At 35.6% G+C, this 14,698-nt stretch overlaps 2 protein-coding genes across 2 annotated transcripts; both read left to right on the top strand.

The window, feature by feature from the left end:
- Positions 1 to 804: 804 nt before the first annotated feature.
- On the top strand, positions 805 to 3,374 carry LOC145619557 (small ribosomal subunit protein eS4x). Its single transcript, XM_081674273.1, has 5 exons — positions 805 to 950; positions 1,987 to 2,064; positions 2,150 to 2,330; positions 2,600 to 2,697; positions 2,859 to 3,374. Exons 1-5 carry the CDS (start codon positions 948 to 950, stop codon positions 3,288 to 3,290), a joined length of 792 nt encoding a protein of 263 aa, XP_081530399.1. The 5' UTR covers positions 805 to 947; the 3' UTR covers positions 3,291 to 3,374.
- Positions 3,375 to 9,662: 6,288 nt separating this feature from the next.
- On the top strand, positions 9,663 to 13,840 carry LOC145619494 (magnesium transporter MRS2-A, chloroplastic-like). Its single transcript, XM_081674196.1, has 12 exons — positions 9,663 to 10,122; positions 10,500 to 10,572; positions 10,716 to 10,786; positions 11,070 to 11,155; positions 11,273 to 11,363; positions 11,578 to 11,646; positions 11,912 to 11,992; positions 12,082 to 12,247; positions 12,330 to 12,375; positions 12,671 to 12,751; positions 13,085 to 13,211; positions 13,468 to 13,840. Exons 1-12 carry the CDS (start codon positions 9,748 to 9,750, stop codon positions 13,561 to 13,563), a joined length of 1,362 nt encoding a protein of 453 aa, XP_081530322.1. The 5' UTR covers positions 9,663 to 9,747; the 3' UTR covers positions 13,564 to 13,840.
- Positions 13,841 to 14,698: the final 858 nt, after the last annotated feature.

The raw sequence follows: 14,698 nt of genomic DNA, 5'->3' as shown, positions 1-14,698 counted from the left end.
CAGAAAAGTTTACAAAAGGATTCAAAATATGAACATAAAAATTCAAAATATGAACATATGCATTTCGGAATGTGAACATAAGGTATCCATTTGATTTCACTAATTTTCTTAACAGGTTCAATAAAAAAATTTCGAACAATAGAGTATTGAACAATATTCAAACAAAATTAAGTGATAATCATATAAATTCAAATAAAATTAAGTGAAATTTACATAAAATTGCCATTTTTTAGGGAGGATCCTTTTGATTTTACATCTTTTCACTAATGTCCATTGATGTTTTTGCAGGTTTTCAGTGGGAGAAAATGAAATAGAGGAGAGAGAAAATCATATAGAAGAATAAGAGTTTTGACTTTAGAAGTGACTTTACATATATTGGGTGTGGGTGGGTGTATTGCAGTTTTCGTGTTTTTTAATTGAATTGTGTGTAATTGGGTTTTTGGGCTATGTTGTTACACCTATCTTTTTTTTTTTTTTTTTTTTTTGGTGCAAACGAAGGCATAGCCCTTTTATTCAAACAAAAATAAGAAATCAAATTACAAACCGGGGAGTAGTGACTCCTAACATATCCTCCCGAAGAAGATCCTTTATTGCAATCGGAGGAATATCAAAATAAAGGACCATCTCCCTTTGGATGACACCTAAATCGTTGTTACACCTATCTAAGATGCACAAGGGTGCACCTTAGACTAATTGCACACACTGTGCACGAGGAGCAAGCCCAACCGTCCAAGGGGATATTAAGTTGGGCTAACTTTAGAATTACATTTCTGTTTTTAAAAAAGGCCCAACTATATAGAAACCCTAGCAAGGCTTTTTGATAACAGATACAGACTAGGGTTTTTGATTGAAATCCTCACTCATTCCTGCTTAACCAATTTCTGTTGTCGAACAAACGCCGCTGAAGAGAGAACAGCTTTCTCCCTCTTCCACCCAAATCTTCAAACATGGTCAGTCTTCTCTCTAATCTCTTGCAATCTACTCGTATCTTGTTTTCTCTAATTTCCAGTACTATGATTTTTGTTCATTGCATAATCTCAACTTTTTCTGAATGTAATTGTTTTTTTGTGGATTTTTGTTTCTGGGATCGGCTGCATGTCTTCTGGGTCTTAAAAATTTTCATCAATTTGATCTGTTCTGTGTAATTTATGTGATTTTTCTTGCAAAAATGTGAACCAGGTCTTTTTTGTTTTTGGAATTGTACTGGGTAATTGTGGTTAAAGACTGTGAATTGATCATAAATGTTGATGAAATTTGCTAATTGTATAATTATCTTGATCTAATGATTTTTGTATATCGGTTATTTGGGTAATTTCTGGTTGGAATAAGTGTTGAAGTCTCTAGTTTAGATACATTTCGTGTTGCTTTTGAATTGAAGGTATCAGTGGATTGTATTAAGGATGTCGTAATGAGATGGTTGATGACTCTGGCTTTTGCTTTTGTTGTGCGGTAATGGTGCTTTCCTACATATTGGTTTTCGAGTAACTGGTTTAGTGTGGTACTGTCCGAGCTGTTTCTCTCGGGGTGGGAAATGGATGAAGAGTATTCGAGTGCGTCTGTTTTAGGCCTTTTAGCATTTTTGTCGATTGATGATGGGATATGTTTCATTGATTTATTTGTCGAAATTGCTACTTAATCTGTGTTTGCTATTAAATTGCATATACAACGTATTGCAAAGGTGAAATGATTGTTTTATTTTACTTATTTTTCATTTCAATTGTGTCATAAATGGTAGTGTACAAGTTAAGTGTTAAATTCAAGTGGGAAATGTATAGCATTGTTCAGAGCTTTTTCTTCCAAATGTTTAAACACTTAAACTAGAAGGTGGGAAATAGAGCTGTTCTCCTTTTGAATTTTTGATATCATGTCTTAATTGCAGAGTATATCTTATACTTTGTATGGAGTAAATGCTATTGAGAATTTAGGGTATGCATGTTTGTTCTCCAACGTTGTTTATTTATGATTTGTTGTTTATCTGAATTGCAGGCGAGGGGATTGAAGAAACATTTGAAGAGGCTCAATGCCCCCAAGCATTGGATGCTTGACAAACTTGGTGGCGCATTTGTAAGTGACTCAAATTTGCACGTTATTCATCTGGCTGTTTTGCTGCTGTAATTTTTTCTTATGTTTGCTGCAATTTGATATGCAGGCTCCCAAACCTTCATCTGGTCCCCACAAAGCAAGGGAATGCTTGCCCTTGATCCTTATTCTGCGTAACAGGTTAAAGTATGCCCTTACTTACCAAGAGGTCCAAGCTATTCTGATGCAACGACATGTTCTTGTTGATAACAAAGTCAGGACTGATAAGACCTACCCAGCTGGTTTTATGGGTATGTTCTCTTTCAATTTCTGTCTTGATCTTCTTTGTTAACTTGCATTATCGACGTATATATAAGATTCCTTTAGATTGGATTGCATGATGTATTCACCTTTTATGGCCAAGACTTGCTATTTGTTGCCCCATATTATACATATTGTTGGTGTTCAATTGGTAATATTACAAATTAACAATCTTTGTTAGGATAACTAATACCTGATAACTATGTACTCCGTATAAACTTTTTTGGCACCTGTTAATGGGAACTGCCTTTTTTTTCAGATGTTGTTTCCATTCCCAAGACAAATGAGAATTTCCGTCTGCTTTATGACACCAAGGGAAGATTCCGCTTGCACTCTATCAGAGATGAAGAGGCAAAGGTATACTGTCATTTGCTTCTAAGAATTTATTGCATTTAGTTTTGATCCATTTATTTGACTTGATGTCTTTTATGCTCTTCTTTTGCCTTGATGCCACCAGTTAAGTCTACTTTATAATATAGAAAATTGTGTCTTATTTTGTACATCCATATACTTTTCAGTACAAACTCTGCAAGGTCCGATCTATTCAGTTTGGACAGAAAGGTATTCCCTATTTGAACACCTATGATGGTCGTACCATCCGTTATCCAGACCCACTTATCAAGGCCAATGACACAATCAAGCTTGACCTGGAAGCCAACAAGATTGTTGACTTCATCAAGTTTGATGTCGGAAATGTTGTTATGGTTACTGGTGGTAGAAACAGAGGGCGTGTCGGAATCCTGAAGAACAGAGAAAAGCATAAGGGAAGTTTTGAAACCATTCACGTTGAAGATGCTGCTGGTCACGAATTTGCAACTCGTCAAGGCAACGTTTTTATCATTGGCAAGGGCACCAAGCCATGGGTATCTGTTCCCAAGGGTAAGGGTATCAAGTTGTCTATTATTGAGGAAGCTAGGAAGAGGCTACAGAAGGAAGCAGCTACTGCTTAATTTTATGTAATGCCAATATGGTTTTTCTCGAGTTGAACTGCTCTACATATTTTTCTTAGATGAATGCCTTAGTTATTTCCCTGTGTCATTACAATTTTGGCTTTATAAACTTGCCGTGAGGTTGTGGTAGATGTTATTTCTGTATTGGAGATGAATGTGACTAGCTAAAATTTATATTTTTCATGGCAAGATTTTGAATTCTTTGCAAAAGAATTGTGATGCTTTATCAATTTCGTTTATAATTGATATTTGAGTTCTACCTCATTGATTTTGATTCCATCAATGTTGTGGGCTAAAATTTGCATGATTTTGTGTAGTAACTAGTAGGTTTTAATTGGGTCAATTTGATTTTTGGGTTTGAGTCAGTTCTATAGATTGTTGCGTATTGAGTCAACACTTGGGTTTGATAGGATTGGGTCGTTTCAGTCATATATTTAGGATAGATTGGGTTGGGTATTTTTTTTTTTTTTTTTTTTTTTTTTTTTTTTGTTTGATTCAATTCAGTTTAATTCAATTCAATCGAATAATAGGCAAACACATTAATAAATTGTAACATATACTAGACCGACGATAAAACATTAAGGAACCTTTAAAATTTTGCTTTGTTTATAATGTTAATATTTTTCATAATACTCATATCTTATGCTAAAATTAACCCCTTACTAGAAATACTTAACAGCACCCACAACAATAACTAAATCATCACCCTCAATGGTAGTTTCTAAATTAAAAGGATGAGGAGGTTGTGGAATCTTAATAGAGAATCGTCAAATGATGAGGATGAAGCACCATCCTACTAGAAAGAGATATTGATTTTGGCACACCCCTATGTGAGAAGAGTATAGAAAACTGTGCTCTCACATAGGGGTGCGCCAAAATCAATTTAATGTGTGTCAAAATCAATTTAGGGTGTGCCAAAATCATTTCCCGTAGAAAGAAGATGTACACTCCTTGGCTCAAGAGCCACATTTGGGCTTGCGGTCTAATGCGTGGAAGTTCACCCAAACAATTGTAGATTTTCGATTTTATGCTAAATGACATGCAGCCAATTATAAGAGTATACCCAATGGATGACCCAAAATATTTGGTAATGGATTATTTTATAATTTCTTTCTCTTTCCACTCATCCATGACCAAGTCACATGACCAACCATGACCAAAGACTCCCAATGATTGCCCAAAATAACTTTGGTCATGATTTTCTCTCTCCTACTTTTACTATACCCCACCATATATTCTCTTTCTTCTATCCCACTATACCCCACCATATATTCTCTCTTTTCTATCCCACCATATAATTTAAAATTATTGGTTAAAAAAATAATAATTCCTATAATTGTTACACTGCCACTTGTTCATTAATATCTTCTTCCAATAATACACATTACTTGTCCATTAATATCTTCATGACCAAATTTTCAGTTTGGTCATTTCAAAGACCATGTCATCAATCTCTTTCAACCCTTTTTTTCTTTCTTCCATTTTTTTTAATAAAATGTCCTCTCTCTCTCTCCTCATGACCAGTGACCTGGTCATCCAATGGCCACACTCTAAGAGCACCCAAAATGGGGACTACAATCCTCATCCTCAATATATTTTTGGTGAATTTAGAGGATGAGGATTGTTGTGAAATTTTGCATAAGGATCCTCAATTAAAGAGGATGAAGGTGAATCCTCTATAGATGGAGGATGAAGGAGCATCACTGAAGAGTCAACTTTTGGGTGGAACCGTGGAAATGTGTAGGTAGGTGACACGTGGAGAGAGATAAGGGAATTATTATTATTATTATTATTATTATTATTATTATTATTATTATTATTATTATTATTATTATTATTATTATTATTATTATTATTATTATTTTGTTTTTATAATCATCAACATGCACCAATTATTGTTACACTTGGCAATGCTTTTTTAGTTGAATTTGTTCATGCATTTGTAATGTCGATTATATTTTAACGGCTGTTTTTTTTTTTTATTTTTTTTTAAATGTTACTTAAAAAAAATAACCAACCTTCGTCAAATATTTTTATCTATAAATAGAGTTTAATTTTGTTTATTATAATTTTGTATTAATAGAGTATAATTGACAATAGTTAATAGTATATGACAATATTTAACATTATAATTAATTTATGTGTACTGTTCTTTTTGAGGTTCTCTTTCCTCTCTTAAATCCTCTCTTCTCTCTCCTCCTATTTTAAGTTCCCCCTTTTTAAAATCCTAGGAGCTCGCTGGAGTTCTGGAGCCGCGGCCGTACTCCGGCGAGCCTCCTCATCTCTTTTTCTTATTCTTCTGCTTCTATTCTCCTTTCTATTCAATTTTCCCAATAGGCGTCTACCTCACACTCGAAAAGCGGACAAAACCATCACCTTCTTTCTTGAGGATTATAATCCCATTTTGTGGTATTTGTGTGAGCTTATCCTAGTTAATCAAGGTTTCGAGGGGAGTTTTCATATCGTCAGACTCCGACGTTGTTTCCCACCTTTGCGTGGAAGGTTATTGTTCGTCCAAAGGGTCTCTTCGTCGGTGAAACAAGGCTCAAGGACTAAGCCTAACGCCGCCGTCATTGGTCATCGGTATTTTTGGCCATGACGAAAACGGTAAAGTTAGGGTTGAAGGATTTATGTCTTCATGAATTGCAATTACTAGACATATAAATGGATCAAATTATGGAGATAATTAAGTTCACCCATGTGGGTCGTCGTTATATCATAGCTAAGGGTACTAACGATCTTTGGGCTAGTAAAATAGTCTAAAGCCTAATTGGACGGATCGGATCCTATAAGGTCACACAAAGGGCCTAGATCGAACATTAGAGGACAAGGCCCATGATGTGCCTCATCCCCTAGGTGGTTGGCCATAAGGAGGGATTTAGAGGTTTGGGCTTTGCTCCTAGTCTAATTATAATATGATTATAAATAGACTAGGTGCCTACGATTGAACATAGAAATTCATGATCACTAAGATCAAACCCCAATTAGAAAACACGAAACCAAGCCTCTCACATACTCCCCTCTATCACGACTCTTCCCCTCTTGGCGCAGGTGGTGTGCACAGTAGTGGTGGTTCGTCGTGGTGGTCAGTTTTGTCCATTAAATGTGGTGATCTTGGTTTTCTTCCTTTACTCGACCAATCTAGTATTGGTGGACGACTCGTTCAAATCCCGTGGATTAAGTAGAGGAGTCACGCTTGAGGCTCTATTCTCTCCCTTATTTGCCGATCGAATAGCTACGTGGAGATCACGCTTCAAAGGTATAATTATGTGATTCTTGTGTGTTATGCATGTGATCTTGGTTTAGGTGCTTATGAATATGATTTATGAAATTTCGCTTATAATATCTATAAACTCCTACAAGGGTTAGGGTTTCATGGGTCCTTGCGCTGGAGGGCAGGTCTAACACCCCCGTCAAGACAAGTTCGTGACGGAAACAATGAAGTTAGGGCTAGGGTTTCGAGATTCTTTGTGTTCGTGGTTTCGGGTTTTTCAGTTTGGACGGTGCTCTCCTCTAGTTTGTTCTCTTTCCTAAGTATGTTTTTTCTTGGTAATTATTAGAGTTTACTTGTCTTAGTTTGTTTTATGGTGTATTTTACCCTCCTTTGTTTGTTTTCCGAGCTATTGACTTGTTTTGGCTATAGTATTTTGGATGGTTGTGTGTAGAGGGAGTTAAGATCCTTTGTTAACGATTTTGGTGTGGTTATACTGGTAAGAGAGTTTACAGATGTGGTTGTTGGGGGTTTGAATAAGAAGTTGGCCTTGGCTAAGGTGAAGGGTGTATTTTGTTGGAGTGGTATTGGTTTGCTTTCTTTTCCGTCGGTTGTAGTGATTCTTGTGATCATTACTCTTGAAATTTGTTATACGAGGCAGGCGCCCAAACTTTGTTTTGGGGTTTCTCGGGCCTCGACGTTGTTAAAGCTTTCTTGCCAACAAGGAAAGCCATTGATTGGAAGGTCACTAGTTCAAGTGACCTGTTTGAAGACCTTACTTGGTGATAAGTTGATCCCACCAGGTAAGGAATAGCTACCCATGGTCAAACAGTTTCGATTCTCTCTGTTGCTCTCTTTATGGTGTGTAGTATGTTTTTGCTCCTTGTATTGTAAGGAGTCCCTACTCTGCGACATGTTCAGCCAGTTCAAGTTTATCATTGTTTTTAATGTCAAAAGTTGTAAAGGCTTAAGTGTTAAAATCCTTGATTTAAGTTTTAGTTCTTGTTCTTTTTTAAACTCTGATTTCATAGATATATTTGCTATTGTAAAAAAAAAAAAATTAACAATACAATTAACGTCTTAATGTTATTTTTATTTTCAATTTGTTATAATTGAGCTAAGTATTTCGGCAAAACAATTATCATTGGTTCTTGACATTATTTTATACTCTAATACTTCGTATATATAAGTGTAATTTGCATATATATATATATATATATATATATATATATATATATATATATATATATATATATATATATATATATATATATATATATATATATATATATATATATATAATTCAATTTAAAAAATAAATGTAACAAATATTTATGACAGTACAGAATATATAATGGGGTATTTGTAAAATGTAAGAAAGAGGATCCTTAACTGATGTGGGAGGAAAAAGAAAAGGTAAGAGAAATAGTTTATGGATGAAGGTGGTGGAAATTGGGGTATATGAAAGAGAAAATGAGGTGTCAAAAGTAGAGTAAAAGAGGATGAGGATTTTGTTGCCCCTGCTTTAAGTAGACACATGACATTTTTAATTGCATCGAGAGGATTAAATAAGGATCTTTTATTGATGTGGGGGAAAAAGAAAAGGTAAGAGAATAGAACAAGTATGGTATATAAAAGAGAAAATAAAGTGTTAAACGAATAAGAAGAGAGAATGACGATGAGGATGAGAATATTGTTGTCCTTGCTCTTAAGTTTGTTTTTTTTGGTGTTTATTGCTCTTTAAGTTTGTGATTAAATCAAACACTAATTTTCATGTTGTAAATATGACCGGCAAGCATTATTAAATCAAATACTCCCTCCGTTTCTTATTTCGTGCAACAAAGGGGGGTTGCACGGTTCCCAAGTCAAAAAATTTTAAGCATGTTTAATAAAAAGTAAGGGTATGTTAATAATGTAATTGAGGAGAGAGGGTGAATAATTAATTAAATAACTAAAAGTTCAGCACCACCACCAATGAACACACATGCCACCAGAACCACCCGCAACGAAAAGCAACCACCAATGAAACCACCTAGAAACCACCCGAAACCGCCCGCAATCACCCAACGACACCACAACCACCACCCAGACCCACCACACCAAATCCACCCACCTAACTCACGAAACCACCAAAACCCCTCCTCCACCCCTGCGAAACCACCGGCACTACCAGATCTAGACCCACTGACACCACCAAGGCACCAACACCACCGAAAATGACCAGTTCTAGACCCACGAAACCACCAGTCCCACGCCACCAATCCCACGACTCACGAAACCAATCCCACGACCCACGAAACCACCGAATCCACGCCACCAACCTACGACCACCAACCCACGAAACTACCAGACCCACGCCACCACCAGACCCACGCCACCAACCCCAATCAGATCTGAAACCCATCAAAAGGTGATTTGGAATTTGATTATGAGAGATGAAGATGATGCAATGTTAGATGAAGGAGGAGAGAGAAAGTGGAATTGATTATGAGAGATGAAGATGATGGAATGATAGATGAAGATGATAGAATGATAGATGAAGATGATAGAGAAAGAGGAATTTGATTATGAGAGATGATGGAATGATAGATGAAGGAGGAGAGAGAAAGACAATGGGTTTGATTAATTGGGTGTGATTTAATTGATAATCAATTTGAATTAAGGGTATAATGGGTTGTTATTATGGGTAGCATTATGTGTTAAATTTTTTTTAGTAAGGGTATATTGGTCATTTTGACCGAAAAAAGTTTCCAAATAAGGAAAAAAATAAGTTTGTTACAAGAAATGTGAACCACCCCAAAATGGCAAATGTTGCAAGAAATAAGAAACGGGGGAAGTATCTGAGATTCGGTTCAAGCTTGATCAAGTCTCGAGCCAAAGTATTCTCACCTCGAGGAGTCCCAAAACTCGAATCGAGCTCAATTTCTAGACTTGACAAGCTTTTATACATTCCGAACTTCCCAAACCACCATTGCTATGTCTCAATTCTCAATTTTACCCGTTAACACCTCGTGCTAGTTGCTATTGCGTGATTTAAACTCAAACAAACATATTCCCCTTTGGCAGTTTGGCACTACATTGTTTAGAATGACGAATTATAATCACAACCACAAATCCACACAAACTATAAACCCCACACATTCAAAAATTGACTACTAACATAACAACAACAACAGCATTATCCTCTTTCTTTCTTTCTCTCTCTCTCTCCTCTGTTAATGATCATACTCCAACTCCACAACCTCCATGTTTCCGGCGACAACAACACCACCCTCGCCACCACCGCATTCTCTCTTCTCTCCTCCTCCTTCTCACCTCTTCTCCGACCTCCTCCTCCTTCGTCCGCCATGCTCAACTCCCTCCCTCTCTTTCTCTCTCCACCGCAGCTTCAACCTCTCTGTCGCCGTCAAATCTACGCTGAAGTCTAGATGCTTCGTGAAATCTACTGCCGAAGATCAAGTTAGCGATTCCGATACTCGTGCTGATTCCGGTGTTGTTGATTTTGATGACAGAGAAATTGCTGGTAATGTTAAAGTTGAGCATTATTCTGGTAATGATGTTGCTAAAGTGAATTCTTCGCCTCCTCCTTCTCCTCTTGGAATTCCTGAGCCTGTTTATCAGGTTTGTTCATAACTTTCACTAGTACTGTACTGAATATTTCGTATATTTCGTGTAATTTATGGTTAAAATGGAGAAAATTCAAAATTATCGATGAGTTACTGCTACGGTGCTACCTATGTTTCGAATTATTTGCAACGATTTGACATAGAGTGTGCGTTGAAAATGTCTAATTGTTTGAATCAAAGTATTTAACAAAAATAAAAAATGCAAATTAAATGATGGTATTGTAAAAAGAATCAATAATTTTAAATTATAGAATACGAGTAAAGTTGTTGATTTATTTACGAAAATGACACTTGATTTGTAATTTTAAAAATCTTGTTATTTTTGTTCTATTGAATTCAATTATGTTATGTTCTGATGTAATGGATGAATAGGTGGTGGAGGTTAAGTCGGATGGAATGGTATCGACGAAGACGATTAATAGAAGGAATTTGCTGAAAACTAGTGGTGAGTTTGAGATCATACATGGTCTCTTGGTTCGGATTTAGTTGTCGTGTTACTAGTTCAAATTACATGATCAACATGACTATTAACTTGATAATTAGTTTTTGTAACTTTGGAGAGTTGTTTATGAGCTTGTTTATTGTCAGGTCTTCGTCCTCGTGATATTCGCAGTGTTGATCCGTCCTTGTGGCTGACTAACTCAATGCCTTCATTACTGGTACAAAATCGGATCTCTTGCTACTTATTGACATAGCTTGTGTTTGTCAACTTCTTCAGTGAACCAAAGTTTACATATGAGGCCAATGTAGTATGTAAAAAGGTCATTGAAATTGTACATCTTAATCATTAATGAACTAATGGTAGATTGGTAGCTCACTGATTTGGGTTACAACCTAAGCTATCAAATTTTTTTATTTTGGCTCGAAATTCTTTTCACTGCTGCATTTTCAGATTTTACTTTGTGTGCTAAAATTGATCATCCATTTGCATATATGTTATAGGTTCGGGAGCACGCTATTCTACTGAATTTGGGTTCATTAAGGGCGATAGTGATGCAGGAACGTGTTCTCATATTTAACTACAACCGGTACATTTATCTCCTTATAGGTTTGCTTTTGCTGTTTGAAAATAATCTCTCTGCTGATTTCTAACATACCTTTCAACGGAATTAACAATGGATGTGTGTATTTGTTAATTATCTCAGGAGGGGAGGAAAAGCTTTCATTGATTCATTGTTGCCTCGTCTAAAGTCTGTAAACACAAATGGAGTGTTGTCTATGCCATTTGTACTGGAGGTAAATTATAATGTCATGAATTTGTTATCTATGACTGTATTTTGTCCTCATGGACTAAAGCACTATTCTTGTGGTAAAATTTGATTTATTTTTGCCGTTACTTTCTTGTATCAATGCAAGGAGTCTAATTGTTTGTTGATTTCTTAACATTTGAAATATTTACTCTAGTATGCAGTACTTTATATTCCAAATTTCTGAGAATTTATATTTCTAGGTTGTCGAAGCTGCTTTGGTTTCAAGAATACAGCGCTATGAGCAGAGGATGATGGAAATAGAACCTCGTGTGAGTATGGCAACACAGTGAGTATAGCTTTTGTTTTTTTCTTATTTGATACCATGGCAACCTATAACTTGGAAACTAAGTTTGTATTCCCATTGTGTTTGGTGTTTCCCAGTTAGCTTTGTCCTTATAGGAAAACGTGTGTGAATGCTATGCCAAATAATCGTTAAATTTCTGAAAATCATTAGAGATTAGGGTTATTCTAAATTCCTTTGGCTTCGCAATTCCATTCCAAACTGTAAGAAAAGCATTTTTTCATGCACCTCAGGTTCAATCACTACTTGAGGTTCTCCCCAATCGGTTGACAGGTGATATTTTGGAACAACTTCGCACTAGCAAGCAAACATTGGTATGTCTTGTCATTTTTTCAACAAACAAGCAGTAGCACATTGATTTTAGTGGTAAACAACATGAAGTTTATTCCTGTTATTTGTCAAGGTTGAGTTGGGATCTCGAGCTGGGGATCTCAGGCAGATGCTGCTTGATCTTTTGGAAGACACAGAGGAATTACGCAGGATATGTATCATGGGAAGGAATTGCACAGTAAATAGAATTACTCATACCTTAGAATGCTCAGTCCCCTTGGACAAAGATAATGCAGAGGGTGAGTCAAAAAGGGAAAAAAGTTGTGTGCATCCATCATGAAATCTTTGAAATGGGTTTTTAACATAGTGTGTCTGATGCAGAGGAGGAGGAAGAAATTGAAATGTTGTTGGAAAACTATCTTCAGAGGTAAGTTTTAACCCTCCGGACATACCTTTTTTGTCATTTCTATCATCTACTTAATGTGACCAGGCAGTTCATCAAGAATGCTTGTACTGTATGTTGCCGCGATGATCTACTTAATTTTTGTAATGCTGTGCATTATTTAATATCTTTCATGTGCATCACGCAGACTAGTAAGCTGTAACACTTATAAATTTGCAATGATCTGTAGTGTGTTTTGGGGAAGCTAGTCTAAGAGAACTCCAAGTCATTTTGAGAAAGTTAAGAGGTGTGAGACGAATCTCATTGCTTGCATTTGCAGGTGTGAATCTATCCATGGTCAAGCTGAAAGGCTTCTTGACTCTGCCAAAGAGATGGAAGACTCGATTGCTGTAAATTTAAGGTCAGTTTTGGGGATACTTCTGTATTTATACCCTTCATTATTTTGATTTGTGCAACCTAATTTACTGGAGGTTTGAGGCATGTCTCTTATTGCCCAAACCGTAATTTTAAACTTTGTGATCTAGGATAAGTATTCCCACAACTTGCATACTATGTTAGCCCCGCCTACCAATTATTCCTCAACTTAAAGAGCAGGATCACATTTATGGCAAATCAAGAAGCGTGTATAACTGTATACATTGATCTTTTATGCTTGTATTTCATTTTTTGTTCCAGAGGCTTAGTTATTGTTGCGGGCATTTGCTAATGACAGAAATGTCTTCTCATGTTTCAGTTCCCGGAGACTCGAAGTAAGCAAAGTGGAGTTACTCCTTCAAGTAGGCACATTCTGCGTAGCAATTGGAGCTTTGATCGCAGGCATATTTGGCATGAATTTGAAGTCCTATCTTGAAGAGCATGTGGTATGTCTTTGGTAGTCTAGTTATATTTTGATTATCATTATTTCAAAGATTGCATGCCTAAGATGTAAGATATAGGACCCAAAATCTTCTCCCTTCAATGCTCACTTAATTTCACAATACTTGTAATGACTTTTGTTACAAACAAGACAATCATGATCATGTTTGCTTCAAAAAAATTTTGCATATTAATTTGGAATACCATGTATTTGTCGATTTTCAATCGAGGTGAAAATAATAGTCAACTCTTTTGATGCAGTTCGCATTTTGGACGACAACAGCAGGAATCATGATTGGTATTGTGGTTGGATTTTACCTTATGTATGTATATCTCAAGAAAAGGAAAATATTGTAGCTTTGTTCTATCAAAAATCAAAGTAAATTGGGTATATGAGTATATCAGATTAGTGTAATCATCTCATTGTTGGGCTTCTTCACTAGGTTAGCTAGCTTAATTTATTTGTAATTTTAGGGAGGAAGGCTGTATAAGTGTAGAAGAGAGATCATATAAACGGGGGTGTATTACTACATGTATTTTTCATGTAAAAATACTTAAAACTCATTATTTCTGGCAGTAATTGACAAAATCACAGAATATCTAAATAAAGTTGTTTGGCTTAAGATTTCAGTTCCTCTTCATTCTTGTACCTAAGTTTTACTTGACCTTTTAGAAACAAATTGTGAAGAACTCCCTCTAAGGGCATGTTCACTTCAGCTTAATTTCAGTTCAGTTCAGTTTAGCTCGGCTCCAATCAGTTTAGTTTTGTACAGTTCAGCTCAGTTCAGTAAATATGAACATGCCCTAAGTCTAATTCCAGACATAAGTCAGGCAATCTTGTTATTGTTGGTCTATAAAATTTGTTCTACAATATTACGAAGCACTCTATACTATACTAAATTACTAATGCAATTACAAGTATTAATTGTCATATACTCCTCATGATCATTACGTTAAAAGTCATTTATATGGTTATCATCACTAATACACTCCTACACAAGTCACTTTATAATGCAGATTCTATTACTGCATTTGTTTCATATAGTTCTACTCAGTACTCCGCGTTCATATGGTTAAACTATTTATACATGGTAACTTTGATTGTGATTGTTAAATTAAACTTGTGTGTATTTAACTTACACATCCATGTACTCTGTAATATGTAGTTATATTCATTTCAATTAGTATTTTCAAAATTTAAACTCATTTCAATTTGTATTTAACTTACAAGTCACTTCAAAACTTGTGTATTTAATTTATATTTACGCGTAATTCAAGATATAACTTTATAGAACAGACGAAGCATATTTAATCACTTTTTTATACATGTAAATTTACTTAAATGGCTTATATTTTAAAATTGAAGTCGAGAGGTGTGCTAGTCAATAGTCATGCTCTCCAATTTCACTCAACTCATACATTTTGTAGCAATTTCTCTACCATAATTGGAAGGATGCATTATGATTGGTTGGATATCTATATTAGGGAGTCG

This window comes from Chenopodium album, chromosome 27 (genome assembly GCF_948465745.1).
Source record: "Chenopodium album chromosome 27, dcCheAlbu1.1, whole genome shotgun sequence".
Lineage (NCBI taxonomy): Eukaryota > Viridiplantae > Streptophyta > Magnoliopsida > Caryophyllales > Amaranthaceae > Chenopodium > Chenopodium album.
The sequence above is the reverse complement of the archived record's forward strand: the minus strand, read 5'-3'. Positions and strand labels throughout refer to the sequence as shown.

Bases quoted from the DNA above. Each gene is read 5' to 3' on its own strand.
- LOC145619557 (XM_081674273.1), top strand. The intron at 2,065-2,149 runs GTAAGTGACTCA...TTTGATATGCAG, and splicing joins ACAAACTTGGTGGCGCATTT to GCTCCCAAACCTTCATCTGG. The intron at 2,698-2,858 runs GTATACTGTCAT...TATACTTTTCAG, and splicing joins TCAGAGATGAAGAGGCAAAG to TACAAACTCTGCAAGGTCCG.
- LOC145619494 (XM_081674196.1), top strand. From the start codon at position 9,748: ATGTTTCCGGCGACAACAACACCACCCTCGCCACCACCGCATTCTCTC. The intron at 10,573-10,715 runs GTGAGTTTGAGA...GTTTATTGTCAG, and splicing joins GAATTTGCTGAAAACTAGTG to GTCTTCGTCCTCGTGATATT. The intron at 11,993-12,081 runs GTATGTCTTGTC...TTATTTGTCAAG, and splicing joins GCACTAGCAAGCAAACATTG to GTTGAGTTGGGATCTCGAGC.